Consider the following 18,720-nt stretch of genomic DNA (forward strand, 5'->3'; position numbering starts at 1 on the left):
GTTGTTATATATATTATATACAAATTCTTGAACCATGAAATTTTTCTTTGAAAAATATTTAATCTAAATGCTTAAAGTGAAAAAACTTGACACGTGGCAAGATGATAGGTCTATTAACTAGATATTTAAAAAAATAGAATTTAAGAATATTTGATATGATTGATGGAATGTAACTAGTCATAGACTTTATTTAAGTTAAATTTATACTGTCAATTTTTTTATTATGAACTATTTGTTTTGTGAGACATGATAAGACACATATTCGGAGTCCCTCCGACCTGAATTTACTCCAGAGGAAATTATATTCGGAGACTCTTTAACCTTGATTTATTCTAGATGAAATTTTATTCGAAGTCCCTCTGACCTAGATTTACTATAGTTGAAATTATGTTTTGAACCCCCCTACCAAGTCCAGGAGACAGCAATAAACACAAATCTATTTTTTTTGTCTGAAATCAAATATACTTTTTCGAGCATAAATAAAGACCTACTTTTTCGTCCAAAATTGTATCTACTTTCTTGAGCATAAACACACATACTTTTCTGAGCATAAACCCAAATATACTTTTCCAAGCATAAACACATATATACTTTTTCATCCAAAATTGGATATACTTGTCTGATCTCAAATATACTTTTTTGAGCATTAACACAAATATACTTTTTTTTGTCAAGAATCGGATCTACTTTTTTGATTTTGTATCTATTTTTTCGAGCATAAACATAATTCTAATTTTCTGTTTAAAATTGGATCTACTTTTCAATTCAAAACTGGATCTACTTTTCCGATATTGAATATACTTTTCTGAGCATAAACACAAATCTACTCTTCAAAATCAGATCTACTTTTTCGATCTCAGATATACTTTTTCGTCTAAAATCACATCTACTTTTTTATTTTATTTTTTATCTTATTTTTTATCTCGGATCTACTTTTCTGAGCATAAACACAAATCTATTTCTCCGTCCAAAATCGGATCTACTTTCCCGAGGATAAACACATATTTACTTTTTAATTGAAAATCAGATCTATTTTTTCGAGCATAAACATGAATTTATTTTTCCGTCTAAAATTGAATCTATTTTTCTATCTAAAATCGATTCTATTTTTTGATCTCAAATTTAATTTTCTGCCCAAAATAGGATCTATTTTTCTTAGCATAAACATGTATATGCTTTTACATTTAAAGACCATAAATCTATTTGAGTAAGGTTAGTATTTAACGTGAATTAGAATTTTTTTTATTTGATATATTAATGTTTGTTTGTAATACTTTTGTGTGTCTTTAGTAAAATTGGCTAACAACATAAATAATTATCTAAAAACAATTGTGCTCAGGTAACATAATTAAAATAAAGGATCTTAAACTCATATAAGTGTTTTAAAAGCGTGTAAAAGTAAAGTGTTCACAAAACAAACAAAGGGAAAGATTAGAGGGTTTACACTAATTTTCCATCAATCACCAATTTGCACGAATTTATCTAAGATAAATCAATGGAGAGGTGGACAATGTTTGTATGTTCCAAGGCAACTTCAAAACCAACGCCATAGAAGTTGACAATATCATTATTCAAAACTTCAATAATCTTGTTCAGGTCGGCTATTGTTTTGTTCAAATCGGTTAACGACTCTTTTTCAAACAAGTCTAAAGGTAGATGTAACCCTAACTTAATAAACACAATATCATAAAAAAAGTAGAATGGACCAGTGGGATCAGTAGAGTCATCCCTGCAAACCAATTCGTCTTGGTCACACACGACTACTTTGATGAGGTTTTCATTAGTCTTACTTAGGGAACCAATTTCCCAAAAATCTCTATCATTTTTCCAAGAGGTATAAGAGGAAGTTTCTCTAATAAACTCTTTCCTTGCCTAAGGGTAGGCGGAAGCATAATCCATTTTTTGAAATGTGAAAACAACAACCAACAAGCATGATAAACCACCACCAGAAAAACACTTAACGATGAAAAAAGGTAAAACATACCTAGGAGGTGCAGAGGAACGCAGAGGAACTTCGACAACGAAAAGGGGAATATGAAAGGGTGAAATAGAGAATAAGTGAGAAAAGAAGGAGGAAGAGTGAAGCTTATTTTAAAAAAAAGGTAACGGAAACATTTATTTTTTGATGGGCTGCTAGATGAGTGGCATGTGTGCATATGCATTTATAACTCTGAGACCCACGTCCTCTCATAAAGTGCCTTGAGCCATGTGCAAATCCGTTTTTGATACAAAAGTTATTTTTCATGTAAGTACGAACAAATGTCTTTGTCCCGCTCGCTCGAGGTTAGAGGGCTCTTTACCGTTTGAGTCATATCAGTCATATGCCGATGATATTGATCGGACATAAAACCGATGTGATATAGTCAGGTAAGTAGTTAATATGGTTAAGCTTGGTATTTGTCCGACAAGGAAACAAGTTTTTCATTCCTTGTTTATCTCCTAAAATTTTGCCAATATATCATGAATTCTTTATCTTTCGGTTACATGGAGATGGAAAAAAACTAATGGAATATTGATCGACATTGACAAGGTCTTTTATTCAAATGAAATGATTTTTATTCCTTATAAACTCATAATTAATATGATTGTTATTATTGAAATATGTTATTATGATGATAAAAAATAAATGAAAAGATATCAGCTAAAAAATCTCTCTAAATAGAGATTAAAAAAAAAGATAAGTATTATTTCAAATAATTTATACTACAATAACTTAATTATTGAAGTATTGTCTTGCAACTCCCTCATTCTTTTATGATTTCTTAACATAAAAAAGTAACAGTAACAAAAAAATTATCTTGAGGACCACCTTTAATCATCCCTAAACTCAACCTTGCGAGAACATGTATAGTAGAAAGATAATTGTTTAATTTTGATTGAAAAATAGTATTAAAAACACCATAATTGAAAATAAGTATGATGACGTTTTTGGTAGCGCCACAACTATCTGTAAGCCCCACAACCGTGACACCTAATTGAAATTAACCTTTTTTTTGTAACTAATAAAAAAGGGAAGGATACAAAATAGTTACAGAAACAATTGAAAAACGTGGCTGATACAATGAAAGTGCTTAAATTGTGGGCAGAGATACAATCCTTGAAATATGACAAGACCATACATTAGATCAGATCCAAAGTCCTTTTCTATTTAAATCATTGAAACCCCTCCCTTAATAACTCAACGTCAACGCAATCCTTTGAGCATGCCACATCAATTTCACATCTAACTTACAAACACACTCACACTCTCTGAATCACACTAAAAACTGTCTTTGAAAATAATAAAAACAATTTAGATTGTGTTCATTTTGCATAAGCAGAAGCAGGGATATAGATCAGTAGATCTAGATTCCTGGAAGGTGCAAGTGTTAGTTGCATTGGTCCCTACATTATTATGTTAGTATTAGTCTACTTACTACACTCACTTCCACCTAAATCAAGTCCAAATAGTCAATCTCAAAAGCAAAACAAACACAGTGAGAGTGAGAGTGAGTGTGTGTGAGTGAGTGTGGTAGTGAGGAAAATGGGTTTCACCTTCACCACCATGACCCTCAACTTGCTCCTCCTAATAGCCATGGTGGCCACCAACATCCTCTCCCTCTACCACCTCTCCTCCACCCTCCAATCCCCCAAATCCCCTAAACCACCCCCACCTGTCCCCGACCAACTCCTCCACCAGCTTCACACCATACGCGCCACCATCAACCACCTCACGCGCCTTCAGAACACTAACCCAACAAAAAAATCAACCATCCCCTCAGATCTACTCCTCTACTCACAACTATCCCCAATTGCTTCATCATGCCATAATCATCCCGAACTCCTTCATAAGTACATGACCTACACCCCCTTCTCTCTCTGCCCCTCCGATTCCGACCTCGCCGAATCCCTAATCCTTCGGGGCTGCCACCCCCTCCCCCGCCGCCGCTGCTTCTCCCAAACGCCACAGAAACCCATTTCCCCAAATTCCCTCCCGCAAAACCCCTTTCCCTCCTCCCTCCCCGACAACGCCGTCGTTTGGGACCACTACACCTGCAAATCCTTTGATTGCATCAACAGGCAAAACCCTAACCTCGGCTTCGACCCCTCACGCGACGTTTCCAAGTTCAATTCCTACAAGAGCGACTTGGATCTCCCGATTAACCAGCTGTTCCAGATCGCAAAGGCGGCGAAGTCGGTGCTCCGCCTCGGACTCGACGTCGGTGGCGGCACCGGGTCATTCGCCGCCGCGATGAAGCTCCGCAATGTGACGGTGGTGACCACGACGATGAACGTGGCGGCGCCGAACAGCGAGGCCGTCGCGCTGCGGGGGCTGGTGCCGCTGCACGTGCCGTTGCAGCAGCGGCTTCCGCTGTTCGATGGAGTGGTGGATCTGGTGCGGTGCGGGCGCGCCGTGAACCGGTGGATCCCGATGACGGTGTTGGAGTTTCTGCTGTTTGATGTTGATAGGGTGCTCAGGGGTGGAGGGTACCTTTGGGTGGACCATTTTTTCAGCAAAAGGGTGGACCTTGAGAAGGTTTATGCGCCATTGATTGGGAAATTGGGCTACAAGAAGGTGAAGTGGGCGATGGGGAATAAGACCGATGCTGGTGGCGTCAAGAATGGTGAAGTTTTCTTAACCGCGTTGCTGCAGAAGCCTGTATCCAGATGAGGGTGTTTACACGTAAAGAGGTAGATAATTTGCAAATTAGCTCTATAACATTGTTTTAGTTAAGAATCTAACAAGAACAGTTTAACCTCTATACAGTGCTCATTGATCTTAAATCAAAGTAGATGCTGTAGAAGTCAATATCCTTGTTGTTAATTGCTTTATCTATTTTATTGAAACCAGCCCTCACTCCTAGGTGGAAGCCAATTTCACAAGTTTCTTGGTAGTAATTTAATTAGGAAGCTAGGTTTTATTTGAAGAGATTAATTTTACAAGTCAATAACCTATAAAAAGTTATGGTAAGTATGTAGAACTCTTTAGGTATGTAATGTAAAAGTCAGTACTTATCATACATTGCAATAATTTGTGATTGGATAACTGTGTAAACTCTCTTGTATTGGTTATTTGCTTAATTGGAATGTGTTTATTTATTTATAATAATGTAAATATGTTATTTTTTAATGTCATGTATAAGTTTCCATATATAGTCCAATTATTGATTTTTATAGTAATTACAAAAGTTATGCATCGGATAAGTTGTCGTTGATTGATAATGTAAACTTATTTACATTGACCTACGAAAATTAAATAAATGATTAATCAATAAAATAATGGTGATTTTTTGGTGTTATACCTTAAAAAAAGGTTTGATGCTTCAGTTTATACCGAGATTTTTTTTTTTTTATTGGATAAGTCTCCGTTTAAATAAGGTAGGAATGTATTTTTTTTGCCTCCTAATATAATCTATAGTTCATTTTGTGATTATTAATTTGAGGTTATTAATGTGAGTTTAAATTTGATGCACTGTTTGAAAAAGAGGAGGGGGGCTTACGATGCCAACTATTGTTTAGGTGTTGATGTTTACAATATATCAAACTTGTATAGCATTAGAAATGGACTAGAATTAGCTCCACCTTAAAAGCTTGCTTAAGAGAAGATGATTGTTCAAGTTTACAAATTACAAGGAGTACTTTGGCTAAATTCCTGGTTGATGTTGGACATCTTAACAAATCCTAATAATATTTGTGATTTTGTTGGATTAATTAAATTATTGTGCCTTTAATAATGTATAAGGCTGGGCCTGATTGGTGGAAGCACCAAAGGGTCATCTCTTCTATTGTGTGTTTGGTGGGTCATTCTATCACAAGCATGGAATAGTACCTGGGGTTTGCCTTGTTTTGTGTAATGTGCCGGCTTGCTTCATTCAAGCAATATATATCATAGATTGCATTCTAGAAACATTGGATTTTGACTGGAAAGTAAATCTCACTTTAACTAGTGTCTACCAGTTGAGACAATTTGAGTACACTAGTTGCAATATGATATGGTCTTTATACTTCTTAGAAGGAGCTGTCTGTTAATGTTGATGAACTTGGGCAATGAAGCGTTGAAATATTCTAACAAACTAAACTTGAATGAAATGACTGAGTTACAATAGGATGTCCAAAACCATGTGGGGGGACAGGGTAGTAGGGATCAGTAAATGAGGGCAGGGGATATCTCTGATTCAACTTCTAAGATTGGCTGAAACATTGTTGGATAATGTTCTGTGAAACAAACTTAATGGGAATTAAACGTAAGTAGAGTGTGCTATGGCTTGTAAGTAATTCTATTACTCTGCAACCTCGTATTTGTGTCTGAGATCTGATTATTTTCGCCCTGTTTTGCACATTGTAGTTTGATATATGGTGTAAGGACGATAAGCATGTGGGTTTATCCCGATTTCCTTGGTCATAGGTGTTTATGGGAGCACGTAATGAAGCAATTTTGATGCCCAGTGATGGATGATAACCCGTTGAAACAAAGATAGAAGGAAGTGGATGACAGGTGTATATCCGTGGGGACTTGGGAAACCTGGTTCAGCAAATAGTTTTTGTCATAGTTTTTACTTCTATTTCATTAAATTGTTATGCCTTATTAATTGTTTTGAAATAAATTTAAGAAACATCATTGCCTGCTTCCCATTTATCATGCTCGATCGTCCTGTGAATATGAATAATTTATTTATCGTTGTTGCAAATCTTGTGTGAATATGAATTCAACATGAAAAATAAATAAGTTCCTGGTTATTTTCACACCGTAACTTACTAATACCAACCCTCTAGTCTTATTTTACTAAAGATTTGGGTGAATTGAGTTTGGCTAATTCTTCCAGCACGATCCACTTCTAAATTTTCAAAATTTTCTTCATTCTGAAATTGAAAATCTGAAATACAAGAAAATACAATTTGGAAAGATAAATTTGGAATAGATTTATGTTTTGGAAATGAAATTTCAGAATAGTAGTAGAACTAGAAGTGTGATGCATGTGAATATAAAATTGTATTATACTTTTTTGTTTTTTAGGTGACTTGCTCCAAAATAGTTAGATCATTTTAAAAAAAAGATACACTTTCAAGATTGGTTCTTACAAATCGATGTTGAAAGGTTAATCATATCACATTAAATATCAATTGTAATCATAATTGATGGTGTAAACTAGTCACCACAACCACTATTGAAAGTAACAAACTTTCAACACTAGTTACAATAAGAATCATTATTAAAAGTAATTTTCAATATCAATCACTAATTCGAGACTGAAAATTCATACTTTTAACTATGTTCTATCTAACATTAATTCTAAAAATGAATTTAAAATACTTAAAAAACTAGTGTTAAATAGATATTTTATTGTCAGAAAATCAGAATATATATTTAGATAAGATTATATATAAATTGCACATTATACAAATTAATCTTCTTTTATAAATTACATTAAATTCAAAATTAATGGATCTACGGGTCAACTTATTACCATGCTAGCCTATTTTTTACTAAGACGGGTCAAATTCTCAATTCATCTTATGGCTAGCAAATACAGTATGACATATTATCTTAATTTAAAATTAAAAAATGAATATAAATAATCCGTTTTGTCACATCTATGTATAACATATTATTTGACATTAAAAAACAAAACGAATCTAAATAATATGTTTTGGCATACTTATATTAGTAAACTATATTATATGTTGTCATCATCAATACATGCTCAAGTATGATGCAATTAGAATTACTATGTTATGCTGGATTATGATTTGATGGTGCAAGGTCGTATATAAGTATGAAATTACATGTTCTTGCAATAGAGTACGGGAAAAATAATAGGAAGAGGTTTACTTTTTATCAATGATGAAATATGTTTATAAATATCGATCCAATAGGCCTTGTAAATAATAAATAGTTTAAAGATTGAATGAAAGTTTCTAGTCAAAATACTAAAATAGAACAAAATAAACGGCCATTAGTTTTGTTTGAAAAAGACTGCCAGAAAAGTTGAATCTGAAAAAAATAATCTCCTTTCTGTTCTTTTGTGAACTATAAGGATAGTGTAATTATGCTAAGTCAAACAATAGTTTTAACTTGATGGAAGATTTATTAAAACATCTTCAAAAATTTAGTCCGACGATAACACGTAATTTTAACAAAACGAGAAAATGAAAAATTTATTTTCTTACTTTTTATATTTGTTTGTCATCCAATTCTCAATTAATTAACTAAATTTTATTATGTAAATTGCAAGATACTACACAAGTATTTTTTTGGATTGTAATTATTCTTGGTTAACTTGTCGAGTATTGTTTTGAGATGTAATGACTCCTATCTAACTCATCTAACATTCTTTTAGAATGTAACAACTTATGGCTAACCTGTCGAATATTCTTTCAACACTTAGGCACTATTGATTAAAATCTCGAGTATTCTTTTGTAACATAGTCACTATTATTTAAATCACTGAGTATTTTTTTTTGCACGCAACTACTCTTAAATGAAGGATGACTAAAGAGTGATCTAAAACATGAAAGAGTTTGCTAACTAGAGAGAGTATTGTCTTATAACATATATATGGTTTAACTTCTCTACTAGTTTACTAATGAAAATTGTAACACCCTAAAATATACAAAACATTTTACCAAAGGTAATAAAATAAAACAATGCTCTTCACTTTGTTCCCAAAGTCCCTCCTGCATGTTCCCAAAGTCCCTCCTGCATCTGTACATATATTTGCTTGTGTACATAATACAATCAACACATGCAAGGGTAAGTTAACAAAAATAAAATTATAACATATAAAAATAGAAGTAAAAAAAAATCAAATAGATTAATCATTCATATAGATAATTCCATTTTTATTTTTCCATAAATCATAGTCATATAATACTCAATACAAATCACCTAATACTCAATACAAATCACCACAATCCAACTACATTTCAATACCATCATCAACAACCATTTAACTTTCATTCTTTCACATACAAGACATATCATTCACATATAATACATATTGAATTTAAGATTTCTGAAATCAATTACACATATATCTCAAATTCATACACCTTCCATCATTCATGCCAATCTATATCAATTATAAGTTTCAAATTTCAATGATCATACAATATCTCTCATATATATAATATTACATACTATTTAATCACACAACATTTAAACTTTCACAAATCAATTGAATTTACAAACAAATGTCTACTTTGCATTAAACAAAAAAAAAAGAGTTCATGCATAATTCAAATCATTAAAAGACAAGAAGAAAAGAAAAGAAAGAATTTTTTAAGGCTAGCTTAAGTGAGAATTTATAGCTTAAGTGAGAATGAACTTTTAACTCGAGCGATAATTTTTAGCTTAAGTGGGAATGGATTCGCTTGAGTAAAATTTTTCTCACTTGAGCGAAAGTAAGGTCGAGACCAAACTAAGTTGTAGTGAATTTTCAGCCAGATTTCGCTTGACCGAAAATTTGTCGCCTGAGCAAAAATATCAGGACTTAAGCAACCTAACAGACTTAACTTCAAACCTTCATCCAAAATCAACACTCCAAAATCATTCATAACACAATCCACAACATTCAAGAACTTATTTAACATAAAAAAGACTTAAATACTAAATTATCAAAATTTAATATTTCTACTAGTTAAAACAACATTCTTGTAAGAGAAATTGAAGTTTGGGAGCACGTATCATCCACAGATATTATAGCTTAGGGTACTATTATAAAGCTAAAGTTAGCTTCCCTTACTTTAAATTACCTTAAATTCTATGTCAGTTGGAATTTCAGCTTCAATAGGGAAACCACTCCAGAGTATAAGAACTTAAAACATGTTATCCAAACATCCCCAAATTTCAGTATATGGTAAAACAAGTTGAGGGAAACACTTTTCTCAACCATCCCCCTTAATGATTGATGACCAAATCCAAAGAAAAAAAAGAATAAGGGATCTTTAGAGTAAACTGAAACTTACTTTGTTTGAAATTTGTTCGGGTAGAATTGATCGTAGACTCTTCAGCTACGACATGGTGTAATCAGATTTTGAAATGGATGAGGTATGGAGAGGGAAAATTAGAGAGAAAGGAGAGAGGAGAAAACTAGAGAGAGATATGGATATGTTTGCATTGATTGTTACACACACAACTACAAGGATTTGAAGCTTAAGATCTTGTGCATGTTTTTGTATTAAAACTTTCATTGTTGTCCTAGTGACTTTTTTAACAAGATATTTAATATATGTATATATAACTTAGAAGAAAAGAGTCATTGCATATATTTTTGTGATGGTCTTCCTTTTTATACTGATTATTCTTGTGTCTCAACATGTTTTTTAGGCTTCATGATGCATTAAATGCTCTAGACATCACATTGAATACGTGTGGCTTCTTTGACAAAACCTTTGGAGTATGGTAAGGCTTTACATGATTGGTTAGGTGGCTTCTTTCCATCTTTGAGCAAACCACAAGGCCTCATAACATTTTCGTCTTTTTGATGACTATTTTATGACAAGTGTACTGCATCAAAAGTAATAATTTGTCTCTAAGGACAAATATCGAACCCACAAGGAACAATTAAATTATCAAGTATAAGGTTCATTAAATAGAAAACAAAATAATAAAGTTTGTTGTGTATGATTGCAAGAATTGTAAAGAAAGCAAAGTATAAAGTTATTGATTAAATTGGAAAATTGGGATTGAGGTTCATCCTTCTTACTCTTTTATTTTGAAAGGCATAGTAATATTCTATCCTTTGATTGATGTTGATGCCCATATAAAATTCATTTAAATCGATTGTTTGCATATAAAATATTAAGAGAGTCTCCTAAATATCAATCTCTCACATATTTATAAAAACTCTTTATCCTTATGATTAGATGTTGATAGCAGCTAACATTTCAAATTTTTTCCTAGCATTCAAATATGTTAAACATTATCATTTAGGTTAGAAACTTAGAAGTACTTTTCAGTCCAATCTAGGAATCAAGATCATGGTAAACGAACCTTACGAATAAAATGATAATACCAATCATCAATCAATAACAAAATATTATATTTAAATATCACCTCAATACATAAGAGTTTGAACATATTACTCCCAATCCCAAAGGGTAGAATTAGCCACTCATGTTGGCCATTACAAGCATGGAAAACAAGAAAAGAAGATTCAGAATGTTTATACTTAATGGTTGTCTCCTTTAGGGTTTTCTATCACCTTTTATTATTCCAATAATGTATAGGGTTGTGCCTCACACCTCATATTTAACCTAGTTGGGTTTAAGCTAAGTGACTTCTTGCCTGGGCATGATTGGGCTTGCCTGAGCGAGTTGGACGAAAACAGGCCAAACATCTCTAGAGTGATCTTGCTTGGGCGAGATCCTCTGGAAGCTTCTGGTTTAGGCGAGCTTGGGCAAGTGTTGGAGCATTCCAACTTTCCCTTTTTATCTTTGTATATTCCCCTTTTTCCTTTTCATCTCTATTTATCCATAAAATCATGAAATTAACACAAATTTGGGAATAAATCATTCTTATTCATATTATAATCATACAATATGTAAAAAAGTTTAAATTCATAATTATGCATTATATTTGTTATTTTATCAAGAAATATTCATAAGTGCCTGTATTTTAATATGAAATATTACTGAAATGTGTCACTTTTCACTTTTCTTTTCCAAAAGAGTTGTTTGCATGAAGTATCTTGTAGTACGTTCTTCAAAAGATCTTTGAAATTAATAAGACATTGCGAGATCATTTTGAAAGACGAATGAAAATGTTAATACTTCTTACAACTATAAAATAAACATTTATTAAAATTTGACATGTATAGTAAAGTGCTTAAAACTCGTGTCAGTTATGTGAAGTATATTTATTGTTTGTTTAAGTAAAAACTTATTTGACTAAGTATACTCAGTATTTGTATAAGCAAAAACATATTAGATGATGCATGTGCACAACACTTTACGTCTATTAGACAAAATGTATATTAAATAATGCTTGCATCTGTCCAACCAAACAACTTATGTTTGATGAACTAAATTGAATATTTTACATCTAACATGATGTGAAAAAAACATAAAATTATGTTTCATACTTAGTTGTTTAAGCATATAATCAAAACCAAACACATAATCACTTTTTTGACAATAAAAATGCAAGGAAGAAAATAAAATAAATTAAACTTTAATATTTTAATAAAAGAAGTTTAATGCCTAACAAAATAAAGTAAATATAAACAATAATTCAATGAATAAAATGATGTATAAGGAAATAAATGTTAATAAAATCTATATAGAGCATTGATCATCATCAATTTTAATTCCAAAAGCATGAGATTCTTTTTTAAAAGTACCAAAAGTATAGAAGGTCAGGCTGGCAAACAAGCCCGCCGAGTTGACGGGTTAGGCGGATCAGGCCAATACAGGTTGGCGGGTTCAAAAGGTTAACCTGTCTCACCTAAATAATGGCGGACCAGCAGATCGGTCGGCCAGGTCTGAACCATTTTACCATCCTTGATAAAAAGTCTATAGAAAGAAGAAGAAGAAAGAGAAATTAGAAAAAAAGGAGTAAGGTTATGTTTGCTTCTAGTCATGGCCTCTATACACGGATTGACGAGTGGGTTGGTTTTTTTTGGATAAAGTGATTTGAAGTTGAGTGCACAGGCGGACGAACAAGTAGAGTGTTGAATCCAACCTAATGTTCTTGAGTTTGAATGTTGAATCTCTTGGTTTTGCTTGGTTCTTGTTGTTCTAAGGTTTTCTTCTTTAGTCTTCGTGAGAGTAAGTTTTTATGAAATTTTTATTGATTTTTGTATAAATGAATTTGTTAACTTTGTTGTTTTACATGTAGTTTTGTTGTAAGTAATTTGTATATGCAATGATTGGATAATTGTTGATTTGTGTAAATTTTTTTATGAATTGATCATTTTTTTTTAATTTTTATAAATGTGTTTACAATTTTTTTTGTCAATTTATTCTAATCCTTATTCTTGTAGTTGGGTATATTTACTGGTGGTGGTAGCGGTTGCATTTATAATGAAGTAAATTTGATTTTAATTTTGTTAAATATACACTATTTTGATACATATATATTTTTATAATTTTTATCCTTCAACGTATGAATATATGATATATCATGTGGTTAACATGGTTATAATTGTTTTTGCCACATGTATGTATATATGTTATGTAGTTATAATTGTTTTTTTAGTAGTCTACGTTATATGTTAATATTGATTTTGTTTATAATTTATTAACATATAAAATATGTTTAATATTGAAAAAATTATTGATGTTATGGTTGTATTTAACTTCTTATTATTGTGTATTGTAATTAAGTTTATATGATTATGATTTGAAATAAATTTAGAATTTGTTATAAATTTATTTTCATTCATTAGTAGTAGTCATTCGTAGCCCTATCTGTATCTCTAACCTTAAGCCTAAAGCCTAAACCATATCCATAACACTAAACCCTATAACTAAACCTCAATCCTAATCGTAATCATATTCCTCACCCTCACCTTAACTCTAATGCTACTGTGGTAACTCCAATTCAAAGAAGTGGTTAGAGTTGTTTGTAGCATAAACTACATGCAGCGTATTCATAAACTATTTTATGGTTGTCAATGAGAAGGTAAAACATTACATGGATAACCAAAGCAATTGTCCACCATTTTTTTACGAGTCCAATAACAAAGAATTTGAGAACGCAATTGCAGTTTATAATGATGTTGTTCGTGTGAACATGAATCTAATTTAAAAAATACAAGAACAAATGAAAAGAAATATTGTTCTTTGCATCATTGCTTTTGATTTGAATTTGCAGCGTATGTTAAGTGATGATCCTTTGCATTATTGGTTACTTCGATCTTTTGTGTATATGCATACTTAATTGCCACTACTTTTCCCCTTTAACATTTATATTCTTTTCAAATTTTTGTGTGGGGTTATTTTATAATATAATATTATTTTGTGATTGTTTCATAAAGTTTTATCTTAGGTTTTAACTTCCCTATCCATGGTATCATCCACGAAAAGGAAAAAAAAAACCTAAGAGTAAGGTAAAGCCGGACCACATGATGATAAAGTTTTTATAATCCCACAACAAAGAGGGAGAGCGTTTTAGATTATTCTCGGTATTTTCAAATGAAACATGAGATGATTGCATTCGAGAAAAAGTTTCATGGCAGAGTAGTCATACTGCCAAAAGTGATAGATTTCCCATTTTTTTGCCACATTTGGGTTTGAGTTTCAAGGACATTTGAATTTCTAAGAATTGGAACAATTTCTTAGTCTAAGACTACCATATTATGAGGACCTGGTCATAATTTTTTTATTCAAAACTTCATCTAATGACACAGAGTTCACTTTCTACTTCGATCGACACACACAAGATTGTAATTAGACATAAAGATTAGATGAACATTGCGAATCTCAAATATCATGGTTTGTTCTTAACCCCTGGTACCATCCCTAAGGACATACATTTTGATCGTTAATAGGCTCTATTAACCATGACATGAGAAGAGGTGCACGATCAAAATGTAAGAAATGTTGGAGTTTGACTATGAAGGACATACTTCTTCATTACACATGGGTGCACATGTTGTGTCCTCGGGGGAACAACTTCTTCCAGCTAGTTCATGAAGATGTTTTCATGTTATAGTGCTTGAAAAGTAATATAAAGATTAACTAACCCTATTATCATTGAAGACATGATGAAATGTTGCAACAATGATATGCCTCTTTCATATGACTGTTTAATAACACACCTCATGTTGCTCTATGACATGAACTTGATGGCAGATTCATCAATCATGTTAGGGTGAAATAACTTCTTGGAAAAAAAACCATGAAGAAAATGAATATCTTCAAGGTAAATAGTGTGCGGCAATTTGACAGGCCTAACGACAAATATGAACAAAAGGACAAAGACATTCCATTGCCACAATAACATGTTGCATGCGCTCATCCTTAACCCGAAATCCCCCATGATTCGACAACGTTAAGACAAATTAGGAGGGAGGGGGGGAGCATGAGGTTGGATATTAACACTATCAACAAAAGGACAAAGAAAGGATGTTGCATGCGCTCATCCTCAACCCGAAATCCCCCATGATTTGACAACGTTAAGACAAATTAGGGGGGCGGGGGGGAATTAAAAATATACATGAAAGTATGTCGAGTATGAGGTTGGATATTAACACTATCAACACACATTTGGGTTGGGTCAAATCGAAGATAAACCTCATGAGCTTGAAGGAAATCAACAACATTGATTGTATTTTTATTGTGTTATTCTTATTTTTTATGTTAAACTTATTTTGATTGTCACTTAAATTAATGTGTTATTGGACATTATTATTTAATATTCCATTTACATTATTTGAAACATTTTTTTTACCATTTCTATTTTCCCTATTTTATGTTAATAACCTTTTTGGAGGGCATATGGCTTTGCTTAAGTGTGTTTCAATGTCTGCGCATCACAGTTCATCATCTTGTAATTGGGTGGGGTGTGCCAAAACATTGTAATTCTTGCCATGGTGTGGGAGCACCAGTGCCTTTGTTGCACCCATTTGTGATTGTGGAGATTTTGTTGTTTTGAGAACATCAACTACTGGACAAAAAAATGTTGGGAATAGATTTTGGAGTTGTCCTAAGTATAAGGTAAGATTTATTGAACTATGTTTTCTTCCTTTTGTGCGTGTTATTTGAAAGTTATTAATTATTTTTTATTTTATGTTTTTATTCAAAACAAAGTAGAAGTGTCGTAAGGTCGGGTTGTAATTTTTTCAAATGGTGCATTGATTACGTTAGTGATGAAAGGGATGCAATTATGGTTAGACAAAGGAATAAGGGATGCAATTATGGTTAGACAAAGGAATAAGATATGTAGTCTAGAGAAAGTTTTGAAGGAGTCTACAAAATGGATTAAGATGTTTATAGGGTGTGTATTATTTTTGTAATTAACATTATTATGTTTGTAATTTTTTTAAATTTCCAATGACATTAACACGTCTCTTCATTTGGGATTGTAATGTAATGACTTCATCTAATGTGTACTGTAGTCAGTGACTATTTCATGTTCAACTTATATTTATTAATCATAAAGCAAAAAAGTTGTTATTTTCTTTATTTTATTGGATACAAATTGAAATAAAAAAATAAAATAAAATATTTTATTTTTTTAATTCATATTTCATAATATTTCTAAAAATATGCAGATTTTATTATAGAACTATGTTTAAACTTTACATTATTTTTAGAATATATTAATTATTCTTATTATTGATAATATTAATTATTATTATCATAATTATTAATATAATTATACATAATATAAAATTAATATATTAAATATTACATAAATTTATGTAAAAAAAATATTTAATTATATTATTAATAACAACATATAATTATAAATAATGAAAATAATAAAATAAAATTATAATATCAATAATATTTATATATAAAATAAAAATGTATATAATAATAATAATTATTTTCATAAGTGTTGATATAGTTAATAATATTATTTTAATTTAATACAAAATTATTTTATGTTATATTTTTTTAAAAAATTAAAATTTTTAAATTTTGAGTATTTTAATTATTTATTTTTATGTAAAAATTATAAAAAATTTCAATTTTTACATATATAACAATAATTTCATTAAAAAATACTGACAATTATTAATATTATATATTACGAAAATTTAATTAATTCAAATATAAATAATATATATCATAAATTAATTATTCAACAAGTACAAATTTATAAATTTAAAATTATCTTTAAAATAATTTCTATATTCTCATAATCCTAATATTTCTCACGAACTTCCTGATATGACAATTCAGACACGATCTTTCAATTTTGAATAAGACTTTTGCTACTAAACTAAAAAATCAAATAAAATTCATGAAAAAATTCTTAAAAAATTAATGAATAGACTTTCTAAGTTTTTGAAACACCAAAACCGTTTGTTGGGAAGTGTGAAGTTTTAATTTAATATTGTCACGCCTCTCGTTGTACTTTTTTTTTTTGATAAAGTAAATACAAAACTTTAGTTATATTATTTTAAAATCATAATTAAGTGGTATTAAACGGCTTATTTTTATTTTAAATCTTAATTAAATAGTATAAAATTTAAAGATAAAAAAGTAATTATTATATATTAATTAAATATTATCTTAAAAATTATAAGAATTATTAATATTAGTTTTTATTATTAATAAATAATAAATAGTAAATTATTTATTAATACTATAAATTATTTTAAACGGTGAAAAAAGATAGATATCTTCTACGGTGTGACTGATATGTTAAAATCAATTAGTGTTTTTAAAAAGGAGATACTAATATTAAGATTTTATTATAAAAAATTATTAAATAAAAATTAATTATTAATTAAATAAAATATTATTTTATTTTAAAAAATTAATTAATTATTATTAATTAAATTAGATATTATTTTAAAAAATAATTTTAATAAAGACTAATTTTTTTCACATATCATGACACCGTAAAAGATATCTATCTTTTTCCACCGTACATAGAAGATAATTACCAAATGACATCACATGTGAATAGTAAGTAAATAAAACGATATAATTTAAAGTTATGGTTGGACGTATCGCTATAATACGTCATGCATGACTTATAATGTTAGTGATAGAGAAAAATAAACATAAAAACATAATTTTCATACACAAATTCCAAAACTTTAGATTCGGTTTCAGCAACTACATCCTCAATTTTTTATTATTCCAAGCATCGTATCAAATAAGAGTTTCGACATGATATCCTTATGTAAAAACACTATGTTGTGGATTTTTAAAAAAATAAACCCATTTAAAAAAAATATTCAAATAAACTTATTTCTACTTAATTCACAGAATTAAATCTGTGTTTAGTGTTCATGTTAAAAAAAATGTTTACTGTTCATACTGAGAATTTAATTTAATGAAAACGGAAACTTATACTTTTTTTATTTTTAATTTTCAAAAAATAAGTTTGAAACAATCCGGTTAGAATTTGGTTTTTCATAAATCGAATTTTAACCAATTTTCTAACGTAAGTAGATATATTGAAAATTTCCCCCAAATGACCTAGTTTTCTTTATTTTTTTCTAAAATTAAAAAAGAAAAACTAATCTAATAACACTGTTTACCGTTAAAAAAATGACTTTTCATAAATTAAATTCTCATAAAAAGTAAATAACTTTAATTTAAGAATTAAAGTGACGATGAATTTATTTGGATAGATTATTTTAAAATGGACATAGTTTAGAAAAATTGATATGTATCGAGTGGTATGTTATTTTTATAAATGGACATGGTCTTTTATATAATTCTATTTAATATATATATATATTTAAAAATATACTGAATATTTTTTAAGTTTTTAATAAGTTAATTAATATTTTAATTGAATAAATTAAAAAATATTATTATTTTATTATAATTAATAGTTAAAATTGAATATTTTCAATAATATAATATAATAAAAACCAAATTATTTTTAATTTTTAAAAAAAGAACCGACAAAACTAGTCATCATTGAACTGACAAGCCAAACTACTATCCCTTTATTTTGCCATCTCAAGAAAATCACAAAAAATTCATATTAATTTCACAACAAATCGTAGGACCAACAAAATAGAAAGAAAGTCACATTTTCATTCTCCCAAAGTGTGAAAGCCTCCAATATTCTGTTAAAGCTATATATCAATAAAAAGATATAGC

General features: G+C 30.1%; 1 protein-coding gene across 2 annotated transcripts; it reads left to right on the plus strand.

Annotated features, from left to right (window-relative positions):
* Positions 1-2,983: 2,983 nt before the first annotated feature.
* On the plus strand, positions 2,984-6,723 carry LOC137811749 (S-adenosyl-L-methionine-dependent methyltransferases superfamily protein). Of its 2 annotated transcripts, none has more exons than XM_068613582.2 (2): positions 2,984-4,671; positions 6,326-6,723. In XM_068613582.2, exon 1 carries the CDS (start codon positions 3,524-3,526, stop codon positions 4,649-4,651), a length of 1,128 nt encoding a protein of 375 aa, XP_068469683.1. In that variant the 5' UTR covers positions 2,984-3,523; the 3' UTR covers positions 4,652-4,671; positions 6,326-6,723. The 2 variants fall into 2 exon arrangements, with proteins under 2 accessions (XP_068469683.1, XP_068469684.1); XM_068613583.2 differs by having other exon boundaries at positions 6,386-6,723.
* Positions 6,724-18,720: the final 11,997 nt, after the last annotated feature.

This window comes from Phaseolus vulgaris, chromosome 2 (genome assembly GCF_051622355.1).
Source record: "Phaseolus vulgaris cultivar YP4 chromosome 2, ASM5162235v1, whole genome shotgun sequence".
NCBI lineage: Eukaryota > Viridiplantae > Streptophyta > Magnoliopsida > Fabales > Fabaceae > Phaseolus > Phaseolus vulgaris.